The sequence below is a fragment of the Cherax quadricarinatus genome, chromosome 97 (assembly GCF_038502225.1).
Source record: "Cherax quadricarinatus isolate ZL_2023a chromosome 97, ASM3850222v1, whole genome shotgun sequence".
Lineage (NCBI taxonomy): Eukaryota > Metazoa > Arthropoda > Malacostraca > Decapoda > Parastacidae > Cherax > Cherax quadricarinatus.
In genome coordinates, this window is record NC_091388.1 from 4,287,568 (window position 1) to 4,300,684 (window position 13,117).

Here is a 13,117-nt window from a genome sequence, read left to right on the forward strand (position 1 = left end):
CGCCCAACTTGCGCACAATTGCTTTGCACGAGCCTCTTTAGGGTGCGTGTGGCATGCGGCAGGGTGATTGTGAGTGATTGTAAGCGCCTGAAACAATCAGAATTGTCCGGTGAATTATTGTGAGCATCGCGCAGCGGGTCGCTGCCTCCACTACCCTTTCCAATGCGGACAGGATATTGTTGTCGTTCTGTGATCACATATTTTCTTAGTTTCTAGGCCTTTTCTAGGCTATTTTGCGCCTACTAGCCATGGAGAATAGCCCCTTGTATCACTAGCAAGCTCCTAGCATCTCCTAGATGCCGTTTACTAGCTAAAATAAGCTAAAACAAGAGGAATTTCAACAGGTGTTGCCCTCTTGGTCAAGAGCCACAACATTCTCAAAATACATCGTTCAACTGACCATATTGTTTGGACGATGCGCGCGTGTTGAGCCTACGACAGACTGAACGACAAATAGAGAAATAATTGACGAAGATAAATGGGTTCAAGACCACTGGTTTTGTACAGCCAGTGACTAACACGAAGACTTCAAAAGACCTTACGAAGACCACAGACCTTCAGAGGTCTTCCTTCCTGTCTATTGTGCTCCCTTTACACGGCCTACGATCCCAATAGGCCTATTGAACTTGAAAACAAGAGGCCTATGGTCCTGGAGTCTCGATATGGCGTGATATTTCAGTAGGCCTATTAAGGAAGACAAGCCTAGTTACACTTGTTGCTTAGGCCTATCTCGTACAGGAAGGTCATGTAGGTTGATTGATAAATGGATTTAAAGTCTACCTGCCTAGCATGGTCCAGAAGACCTACTGTAGTGTTGAACCTACCTAGCATGGTCCAGTAGACCTAATGTAGTGTCGAACCTACCTAGCATGGTTCAGTAGGCCTTCTGTAGTGCTGAACCTACCTAGCATGTTCCATTAGGCCTACTGTAGTGTTGAACCTACCTAGCATGGTCCAGTAGATCTACTGTAGCGCTGAACCTACCTAGCATGGTCCAGTAGATCTACTGTAGCGTTGAACCTACCTAGCATGGTCCAGTAAACCTACTGTAGTGCTGAACCTGCCTAACACGGTCCAGTAGGCCTAGATAGGCATAGACCTAAGGTAACATCAGCGCCACACTGCCACCGTCAACATGAGAGGACCAAGACTCTGCAACCGGCTGATAATGTTTGTGCGCTGGCTTGATATGGCTCCTGCATGTCTGCCTTGACCCCCCAGAAGACAGACATGCACGCAGACATGACGAATCATGAATAAGCATCACGATGTAGGAGGAGGGGGGAGAGGTATGTGAAGGATATGAGACACACACACACACACACACAGTGGACATGGAAACACAGCAGTGGACATGGGGAAGGCAGCGCTGGACACGGGGAAGGCAGCAATGGATATGGGGAAGGTAGCAGTGGACATGGGGAAGTCAGCAATGGATATGGGGAAGGTAGTGGACATGGGGAAGGTAGCAATGGATATAGGGAAGGTAGTGGACATGGGGAAGGCAGCAGTGGACATGGGGAAGTCAGCAATGGATATGGGGAAGGTAGCAGTGGACATAGGAAGGAAGCAGTGGATATGGGGAAGGCAGCAGTGGACATGGAAAGGCAGCAGTGGACATGGGGAAGTCAGCAATGGATATGAGGAAGGTAGCAGAGGACATGGGGAAGGTAGCATTGGACACGGGAAGGCAGCAGTGGACATGGGGAAGTCAGCAATGAATATGGGGAAGGTAGCAGTGGATATGGGGAAGGCAGCAGTGGACATGGGGAAGTCAGCAATGGATATGAGGAAGGTAGCAGAGGACATGGGGAAGGCAGCAGTGGACATGGGGAAGTCAGCAATGGATATGAGGAAGGTAGCAGAGGACATGGGGAAGGCAGCAGTGGACATGGGGAAGTCAGCAATGAATATGGGGAAGGCAGCAGTGGACATGGGGAAGGCAGCAGTGGACATGGGAAAGTTAGCAATGGATATGGGGAAGGTAGCGGTGGATATGGGGAAGGCAACAGTGGACATGGGAAGGCAGCAGTGGGCATGGGAAGGCAGCAGTGGACATGGGAAGGCAGTAGTGGACATGGGGAAGTCAGCAATGGATATGGGGAAGGTAGCAGTGGACATAGGAAGGCAACAGTGGATATGGGGAAGGCAGTAGTGGACATGGGGAAGGCAGCAGGAGATATGGGGAAGGCAGCAGGGGACATGGGAAGGCAGCGGTGGACATGGGGAAGCAGCAGTGGACATGGGAAGGCAGCAGTGGACATGGGGAAGGCAGCAGAAGACATGGGGAAGGCAGTAGGGAACATGGGAAGGCAGCAGTGGACATGGGAAGGCAGTAGTGGACATGGGAAAGGCAGCAGTGGACATGGGGAAGGCAGTAGTTTGTATGTAAACAAAAGCACGTGTTTTTGTTTACATTGTATCGATTGCGTCATTGATGACGTAACTGATGACGTCACTCGCCCATTCACGAATCAGGGTACAGATGATGACGTCATTAGTAGTAGTTACTGTCAAAGGAACTTGCCGATAGACACTCGACCTTTTTTTTTTGTGTGTGTTATCATTTTGTACTAAGCACATGTCGGTGAGAGACTAGGCCTGTTTTGTGTGTGTGTGTGTGTGTGTGTGTGTGTGTGTGTGTGTGTGTGTGTGTGTGTGTGTGTGTGTGTGTGTGTGTGTGTGTGTTCACCTATTTGTACTCACCTATTTGTGATTGCAGGGGTCGAGACTCGGCTCCTGGCCCTGCCTCTTCACTGATCGCTATTAGGTCCTCTCCCTGCTCCATGAGCTTTATCATACCTCGTCTTAAAGCAATGTATGGTTCCTGCTTCCACTACATCATTTGCTAGACTATTCTACTTCCTGACAACTCTATGACTGAAGAAATACTTCCTAACATCCTGTGACTCATCTGAGTCTTCAACTTTCAATTGTGACACCTTGTTTCTGTGTCCCATCTCTGGAACATTCTGTCTCTGTCCACCTTATCTATTCCACGCAGTATTTTGAATGTCGTTATCATGTCTCCCCTGACCCTCCTGTCCTCCAGTGTCATCAGGCCAATTTCCCTCAACCTTTCTTCGTAGGACATACCCCTTAGCTCTGGAACTATCCTTGTTGCAAACCTTTGCACTTTCTCTAATTTCTTGACGTGCTTGACCAGGTGCGGGTTCCAAACTGGTGCTGCATACTCCAGTATGGGCCTGACGTACACGGTGTACAGTGTCTTGAACGATTCCTTACTAAGGTATCGGAACACTATTCTCAGGTTTGCCAGGCGCCCATATGCTGCAGCAGTTATCTGGTTGATGTGTGCCTCCGGAGACATGTTCGGTGTTATACTCACCCCAAGATCTTTCTCCTTGAGTGAGGTTTGCAGTCTTTGGCCACCTAGACTATAATCTGTCTGCGGTCTTCTTTGCCCTTCCCCGATCTTCATGACTTTGCATTTGGCGGGGTTAAATTCGAGGATCCAGTTGCTGCACCACGCATCCAGCCTGTCCAGGTCTCTTTGAAGTCCTGCCTGATCCTCATCTGATTTAATTCTCCTCATTAATTTCACATCATCTGCGAATAAGGACACTTCTGAGTCTATCCCTTCCGTCATGTCATTCACATATACCAAAAATAGCACTGGTCCTAGGACTGACCCCTGTGGGACCCCGCTCGTCACAGGTGCCCACTGTGATACCTCGTCACGTGCCATGACTCGTTGTTGCCTCCCTGTCAGGTATTCTCTGATCCATTGCAGTGCCCTTCCTGTTATAGGTGACTGATCCTCCAGCTTCTGTACTAATCTCTTGTGATGAACTGTATCGAAGGCCTTCTTGCAGTCCAAAAACAATGCAATCTACCCACCCCTCTCTCTCGTGTCTTACTTCTGTTATCTTGTCATAAAACTCTAGAAGGTTTGTGACACAGGATTTGCCTCCCATGAAGCCATGCTGGTTGTCATTTATACTCTTGTTCCGTTCCAGGTGCTCCACCACTCTCCTCCTGATAATCTTCTCCGTGACTTTGCACACTATACACGTCAGAGACACTGGTCTATAGTTTAGTGCCTCGTTTCTGTCTCCTTTCTTAAAAATGGGGACTACATTTGCCCCCTTCCATATCTCAGGTAGTTGTCCAGTTTCAAGGGATGTGTTGAAAATTGTGGTCAGTGGCATACACAGCATCTCTGCTCCCTCTCTAAGGACCCACGGAGAGATGTCCGGTCCCACCGCCTTTGAGGTTTCAAGGTCACTTAGCAGCTTTTTCACCTCCTCCTCAGTTGTGTGAATGTCATCCAACACTTGTTGGTATATTCCTGTCTCCACTGTAAATACTTCCTTAAATCTCATGTTGAGCTCCTCACATACCTCTTGATCGTTTCTTGTGAGTTCCCCATCTTCTTTCCTCAGCCTGATCACCTGGTGTTTGACTATTGTCTTCCTTTTGATGTGGCTATACAGCAGTTTCGGGTCAGACTTAACTTTCGATGCTGTGTTGTTTTCATACTGTCGCTGGGCCTCCCTCCTAATCTGTGCATACTCGTTCCTGGCTCTTCGACTAATCTCCTTATTTTCCTGGGCTCTTTGCCTTCTGCACTTTTTCCATTCTCTAGTGCACTTAGTTTTTGCCTTTCTACACTTTCGGGTAAACCAGGGGCTCGTTCTGGTCTTCCCATTATTTCTGTTGCCCTTGGGAACAAACCGTTCCTCTGCCTCCCTGCATTTTGTTGTTACGTATTCCATCACCTCGTTTACTGACTTTCCTACCAGTTCTCTGTCCCACTGAACCTCCTGCAGGAAGTTCCTCATACCTGTGTAGTCCCCCTTTTATAGTCTGGCTTTTCCCATTCAGCTCCTGTTACCCTCTCCACTTGAAACTCTACTATGTATTCAAAGCTCAGAACAACGTGATCACTAGCTCCAAGGGGCCTCTCATATGTGATGTCCTCAATGTCCGAGCTGTTCAAGGTGAACACGTATGTATTGTTCCTGCCTCCACTACGTCACTTGCCAGACTGTTCCACTTCCTGACGACTCTATGGCTGAAGAAATACTTCCTAACATCCCTGTGACTCATCTGAGTCATCAACTTCCAAGTGTGACTCCTTGTTTCTGTGTCCCATCTCTGGAACATCGTGTGTGTACTCACCTAGTTGAGGTTGCGGGGGTCGAGTCCGAGCTCCTGGCCCCTGTGTGTGTGTGTGTGTGTGTGTGTGTGTGTGTGTGTGTGTGTGTGTGTGTGTGTGTGTGTGTGTGTGTGTTTTGTGTTTTGTGTTTTGTGTTTTGTGTTTTGTGTGTCTGTACGTACCACTGCATAGTTACAGGGGTCGATTCACAGTTCCTAGACCCGTCAGTATAACCTAAACCAAAGCCAGGCTTGTGTTGCAAGGATCCGAACAGAGGTCCACCAGATATCAACACAACAACGCCATCTGTTGGCGTTAACAGTAACACCAACAGTAACACCAACAGTGGCACTGTTATAATGATCAACGGGGGCACCAGTGACTCACCCTACCCACCACTGTTGCTGCTGCGTCTGTTGTTCTTGCTGTTACTGTTGTTTATGTCGTTGCTTCGGTCGTTGCTGTTACTGTTGCTGTTACTACTGTTACTGTTACTACTGTTGCTACTCTTACTGATGTTGCTGTTTCTGTTACTACTGTTGTCATTGTTGCTGCTACTACTGTTGCTGTTACTGCTGTTGAAAGACAGTTGAAGGATAGACAGGATAGAGGGGTAACTAAAATACTGATACACTATACATTATGTATATTAGTGTATGAGTGGTATGTGGTACTGTGTTGAGTACTGGTATATGGTACTGTGTTGAGTACTGGTATGTGGTACTGTGTTGAGTACTGGTATGTGGTACTGTGTTGAGTACTGGTATGTGGTACTGTGTTGAGTACTGGTATGTGGTACTGTGTTGAGTACTGGTATGTGGTACTGTGTTGAGTACTGGTATGTGGTACTGTGTTGAGTACTGGTATGTGGTACTGTGTTGAGTACTGGTATGTGGTACTGTGTTGAGTACTGGAATGTGGTACTGTGTTGAGTACTGGTATGTGGTACTGTGTTGAGTACTGGCATGTGGTACTGTGTTCAGTACTGGTATGTGGTACTGTGTTCAGCACTGATATGTGGTACTGTGTTCAGTACTGGCATGTGGTATTGTGTTCAGTACTGGTATGTGGTACTGTGTTGAGTACTGGTATGTGGTACTATGTTGAGTACTGGTATGTGGTAATGTGTTGAGTACTGGTATGAGGTACCATGTTGAGTACTGGTATGTGGTACTGTGTTGAGCACTGGCATGTGGTATTGTGTTGAGTACTGGTATGAGGTACCATGTTGAGTACTGGTATGTGGTACTGTGTTGAGTACTGGTATGTGGTACTGTGTTTACTGGTATGTCGTACTGTGTTGAGTACTGGTATGTGGTACCATGTTTAGTACTGGTATGTGGTACCGTGTTGAGTACTGGTATGTGGTACTGTGTTGAGTACTGGTATATGGTACCATGTTGAGTACTGATATGTGGTACCATGTTGAGTACTGATATGTGGTACCATGTTGAGTGCTGGTATGTGGTACTGTGTTGAGTACTGGTATGTGGTACTGTGTTGAGTACTGGTATGTGGTACTTTATTGAGTGCTGGTATGTGGTACTGTGTTGAGTACTGGTATGTGGTACCATGTTGAATGCTGGTATGTGGTACTGTGTTGAGTACTGGTATGTGGCACTGTGTTGAGTACTGGTATGTGGTACTATGTTGAGTACTGGCATGTGGTACTATGTTGAGTACTGGTATACTGTACTGTGTTGAGTACTGGTATGTGGTACTATGAGTATTGGCATGTGGTACTGTGTTGAGTACTGGTATGTGATACTGTGTTGAGTACTGGTATGTGGTACTGTGTTGAGTACTGGTATGTGGTACTGTGTTGAGTACTGGTATGTGGTACCATGTTGAGTACTGGTATGTGGTACCATGTTGAATGCTGGTATGTGGTACTGTGTTGAGTACTGGTATGTGGCACTGTGTTGAGTACTGGTATGTGGTACTATGTTGAGTACTGGCATGTGGTACTATGTTGAGTACTGGTATACTGTACTGTGTTGAGTACTGGTATGTGGTACTATGAGTATTGGCATGTGGTACTGTGTTGAGTACTGGTATGTGATACTGTGTTGAGTACTGGTATGTGGTACTGTGTTGAGTACTGGTATGTGGTACCATGTTGAGTACTGGTATGTGCTACTGTGTTGAGTACTGGTAAGTGGTACTATGTTGAGTACTGGTATGTGGTACTGTGTTGAGTACTGGTATGTGGTATTGCGTTGAGTACTAGAATGTGATACTATGTTGAGTACTGGTATGTGGTACTCTGTTGAGTACTGGTATATGATACTGTGTTGAGTACTGGTATATGGTACTGTGTTGAGTACTGGTATGTGGCACCATGTTGAGTACTGGTATGTGGTACCATGTTGAGTACTGGTATGTGGTACCATGTTGAATGCTGGTATGTGGTACCATGTTGAGTACTGGTATGTAGTAGAATGTTGAGTACTGGTATGTGGTACCATGTTGAGTACTGGTATGTGGTACCATGTTGAGTACTGGTATGTGGTACTGTGTTGAGTACTGGTATGCGGTACCATGTTGAGTATTGGTATGTGGTACCATGAGTACTGATATGTGGTACCATGTTGAGTACTGGTATGTGGCACCATGTTGAGTACTGGTATGTGGTACCATGTTGAGTACTGGTATGTGGTACCGTGTTGAGTACTGGTATGTGGTACCATGTTGAGTACTGGTATGTGGTACCATGTTGAGTACTGGTATGTGGTACTGTGTTGTCTTATATAGTTCCACTATATACAGTTGTCTTATACAGTTCCACTATATACAGTTGTCTTATAAAGTTCCACTATATACAGTTGTCTTATAAAGTTCCACTATATACAGTTGTCTTATACAGTTCCGCTATATAGAGTCATCTTATAAAGTTCCACTATATACAGTTGTCTTATACAGTTCCACTATATACAGTTGTCTTATACAGTTCCACTATATACAGTTGTCTTATACAGTTCCACTATATAGAGTTGTCTTATAAAGTTCCACTATATGCAGTTATCTTATACAGTTCCACTATATAGAGTTATCTTATACAGTTCCACTATATACAGTTGTCTTATACAGTTCCACTATATACAGTTGTCTTATACAGTTCCGCTATATACAGTTATCTTATACAGTTCCACTATATAGAGTTATCTTATAAAGTTCCACTATATACAGTTGTCTTATAAAGTTCCACTATATAGAGTTATCTTATAAAGTTCCACTATATACAGTTGTCTTATACAGTTCCACTATATAGAGTTATCTTATAAAGTTCCACTATATAGAGTTATCTTATAAAGTTCCACTATATACAGTTATCTTATACAGTTCCACTATATAGAGTTATCTTATAAAGTTCCACTATATACAGTTGTCTTATAAAGTTCCACTATATACAGTTGTCTTATAAAGTTCCACTATATAGTTATCTTATAAAGTTCCACTATATACAGTTATCTTATACAGTTCCACTATATAGAGTTATCTTATAAAGTTCCACTATATACAGTTGTCTTATACAGTTCCACTATATAGAGTTATCTTATAAAGTTCCACTATATACAGTTATCTTATAAAGTTCCACTATATACAGTTATCTTATACAGTTCCACTATATAGAGTTATCTTATAAAGTTCCACTATATAGAGTTATCTTATAAAGTTCCACTATATACAGTTATCTTATACAGTTCCACTATATAGAGTTATCTTATAAAGTTCCACTATATAGTTATCTTATACAGTTCCACTATATACAGTTGTCTTATACAGTTCCACTATATACAGTTATCTTATACAGTTCCACTATATACAGTTGTCTTGTACAGTTCCACTATATACAGTTGTCTTATACAGTTCCACTATATACAGTTATCTTATACAGTTCCACTATATACAGTTCCACTATATAGAGTTATCTTATACAGTTCCACTATATACAGTTGTCTTATACAGTTCCACTATATACAGTTATCTTATACAGTTTCACTATATACAGTTGTCTTATACAGTTCCACTATATAGAGTTATCTTATACAGTTCCACTATATACAGTTGTCTTATACAGTTCCACTATATACAGTTATCTTATACAGTTTCACTATATACAGTTGTCTTATACAGTTCCACTATATACAGTTGTCTTATACAGTTCCACTATATACAGTTGTCTTATACAGTTCCACTATATACAGTTGTCTTATACAGTTCCACTATATACAGTTGTCTTATACAGTTCCACTATATAGAGTTATCTTATACAGTTGCAGTATATACAGTTGTCTTATACAGTTCCACTATATAGAGTTATCTTATACAGTTGAAGTATATACAGTTGTCTTATACAGTTCCACTATATACAGTTGTCTTATACAGTTCCACTATATACAGTTGTCTTATACAGTTCCACTATATACAGTTGTCTTATACAGTTCCACTATATACAGTTATCTTATACAGTTCCACTATATACAGTTGTCTTATACAGTTCCACTATATACAGTTGTCTTATACAGTTCCACTATATACAGTTGTCTTATACAGTTCCACTATATAGAGTTATCTTATACAGTTCCACTATATACAGTTGTCTTATACAGTTCCACTATATACAGTTGTCTTATACAGTTCCACTATATACAGTTATCTTATACAGTTCCACTATATACAGTTGTCTTATACAGTTCCACTATATACAGTTGCCTTGTACAGTTCCACTATATAGAGTTATCTTATACAGTTGCAGTATATACCGTCAACTAACAGAACTTTGCAATGTTGCAGGAACAAGCCAACAACATGGATCTGGAACTTTTCGAAGCTCTTTTGGCCAACATGCAACAGAGTTTACCTCAGGGTAGCTACGATGATGTTGATGATGAAGACGAAGATGATGATTACGATGATGAAGATGACGATGAAGATGATGATTATGACTATGGTGGCCATGAGCACAACATTCATACCATGGCCAACCCCTTCGGTGGGGGTGATGGGGGCGGGGCCATGGGTAGTGGGGACATGAGTTCCCTGCCTACCATGCAGACCATGAGTATATTGCAGGGTTTGTTGAATATGAACCCTGCTGCCCTCCCTGGTGGGGTTCCAGATCTGGCAGGGGGGCTTAGTGGCCCCATGAACCCTGGGATGGCAGGTATGGGGGCCCCCATGGATGGGGGAGCTGGTAGTTTCCTGTCAAATATGCCCTCATTTCTCCCTGCCATGAATCCTGAGATGGCAGGGTCTCTAGCAGGGGCATTTGCAGGGGGCATGAGTGCCCTGATGGATGGGTTCACTGGAGGTAATAGCGGGGCAACTATCCATGAGTATGATGAGGATGATGAGTTGTTGTCGGATGAGGAAGACGAGGAGGATGAGGATGATATTGATGAGAGAGTGGGCATGGGTACTGTGGCTACAGCAGCGGCAGGGGTAGCTGTGGGAGGCCTCATGGCCCCTGGGATACTTGGGTCCCACCCAGGGCATGGGGCCATACCAGGGCACACTCAGCACCCTGGTAATGCCATGCTCTCTGGGCATCCTCCTACAATAGGCTTCACACATGGCTATACCCCAGGCGACATGATGCCCTCGCCCTCTTGTCACACCCAGATGCCCCACATACCCACACCAATGCACCATACCAACATGGCCCCTAGCATAAGCGGGGGCACTGTCAGAAGCGTCGACCCACTGGCTGGCATGCCCATGGCTCTAGCTGGCATTGCAACAGGAGCCAGCATACTGGCTCCTGTTGTCAACAGTCTTTCCTCCTGTGGTGGACAGTCACTGACTAAATTGAACAGTTCTGACACCTCAAGTGTCACCCTTGTTGGTAATGACTCTCTCAATAGTTCCACAAGAACGCTACCTACAGGGGAACGTCAAGTGGACCAATCTCTAAACGGCTCTACAAGAACGCTACCTACAGGGGAACGTCAAGTGGACCAGTCTCTAAACGGCTCTACAAGAACGCTACCTACACTGGAACGTCAAGTGGACCAATCTCTAAACGCCTCTACAAGAACGCTACCTACACTGGAACGTCAAGTGGACCAGTCTCTCAACAGTTCTACGAGAACTTTACCTACAAGTGAACGTCAGGCTGATGCTGACGTCTTAGCTGCAACATCAGCTCTTGAAAAGATGCACATCACCCCTCAGAAAGCCGATGCGAAGCTTCCTAGTCAAGCTCCAGCTCCAGCCACGAAAGAGGCTGCAAAAGACAGTAAAGAGGAAGTTGAAAGCGAAGATGAAGAAAATGAAATTATTGAAGCAAGGGAAGAAGATGCCAGGCCTACAAGAGTGGTATCCCCTTTGAGCAAGCAAGAGGCGCCAAAGTCGACTCTTGGAGTAGTCCCAGTTCCCGGGGCTGACGTTGCTGATGGGAAATCAGACACTGAGAGCGTCAGAAAGAAGACCCCATCTCCAGTTTTGCTGGATAAGTTGGGTAGGTTAAGCCCTACAGGTAGTGAGTCTACTCCAGTCTTGGAGTCAGCTAGCTGTGCCTCCATGAGTGACTTAGCTAGTGCTACTGAATCCATGCGGGACTCAGATACTGACAACCACTCAGATGCTCACAATGTAACAGCCAATCTATCAGATCTGGACAATGATTTGCAGGAAAGTCAGCAGAAAACCAGACCTGGCCCACAATATGCCGTAGGCCCACTGCCATTTATCATAGAAAAGCCAACCTTCGGATGGCAGTGCATGATAGGCCTAGACACAGCCAAGGAGGCCTTAAAAAACCTTTTTGTGAGTGAATCCTTCCCCGAAGTATTCGAGGGGACACAAGGTACTTGCAAAGGTGTACTCCTATTTGGCCCATCAGGGTCTGGAAAGACCTGTCTAGCAAGGGCACTAGCTAAAGAGGCCAACGATGCCATATCAATAGGTATATCATCAGCATATCTCGCTACCCAGCCGCCACATGATACCCCGAGGATTGTGAGGTACATGTTTGATCATGCTAGGCTGCATGGTCCAGCAGTTATTCTCTTCGACGAGGTTCATGCACTTAGTTACGACCGGACCAGCGAGACGGCGATCAGAGCAAAGGCTGAATTACTTGCCCAAATCAGAGGTGAGATTATCACACACTTCTCTTTATAAGTTCCTCTCTTTACACTCACTTTTCTTATCAAGTTCCACTGTATAAAGTCAGTTTTATAAAGTTCCACTGTATAAAGTCAGTTTTCTTATAAAGTTCCACTGTATAAGTCAGTTTTCTTATAAAGTTCCACTGTATAAGTCAGTTTTCTTATAAAGTTCCACTGTATAAGTCAGTTTTCTTATAAAGTTCCACTGTATAAGTCAGTTTTCTTATAAAGTTCCACTGTATAAGTCAGTTTTCTTATAAAGTTCCACTGTATAAGTCAGTTTTCTTATAAAGTTCCACTGTATAAGTCAGTTTTCTTATAAAGTTCCACTGTATAAAGTCAGTTCTATAAAGTTCCTCTATACAGCCTTATCCATGTATTATCCAGTCTTGAATAACAATAAAACTGTATAATTTACCCATTATCCAAGCATTACTTGCTCTTATCCAAGCATTACTCTTATCCAAGCACCACTATTATCCAGGCACCACTATTATCCAAGCACCACTATTATCCAAGCACCATTATTAACAGTGACCACGACCGTCTTAATTTATCCAATTATCCACAGGGACAACCACGCTACATCCGCCTTATCCATCTCGCATCGACGCTAACTCCATCAACGAAGGGATAATGGTCCTGGGAACCACTAACCAGCCCTGGATGTTAGAGGACCAACTAAGAAGAATATTCACCTATAATATCCATGTCAAACTTCCGGGAGAGAAGGCAAGAGAGGAACTGTTCAGGATGTTCCTGCAATCCTTATCCCACACCATCAATAATGACCAGTTTAAGTGTCTAGTGGCTAAAAGTGAAGGGTGAGTGTTATCCAGGGGTTAATGTGTGCTATCCAGGGGTTAATGTGTGTTATCCA

General features: G+C 44.3%; 1 protein-coding gene across 1 annotated transcript in view; it reads left to right on the plus strand.

Moving 5' to 3' along the window:
- LOC128705027 (uncharacterized) overlaps window positions 1-13,117 on the plus strand; it is a 56,981-nt gene that overhangs the window by 23,147 nt on the left and 20,717 nt on the right. The window contains exons 2-3 of the mRNA XM_053800275.2: window positions 9,920-12,221; window positions 12,809-13,061. Coding sequence (XP_053656250.2) covers window positions 9,920-12,221; window positions 12,809-13,061 — 2,555 coding nt within the window. The remainder of the gene's footprint in view (window positions 1-9,919; window positions 12,222-12,808; window positions 13,062-13,117) is intronic.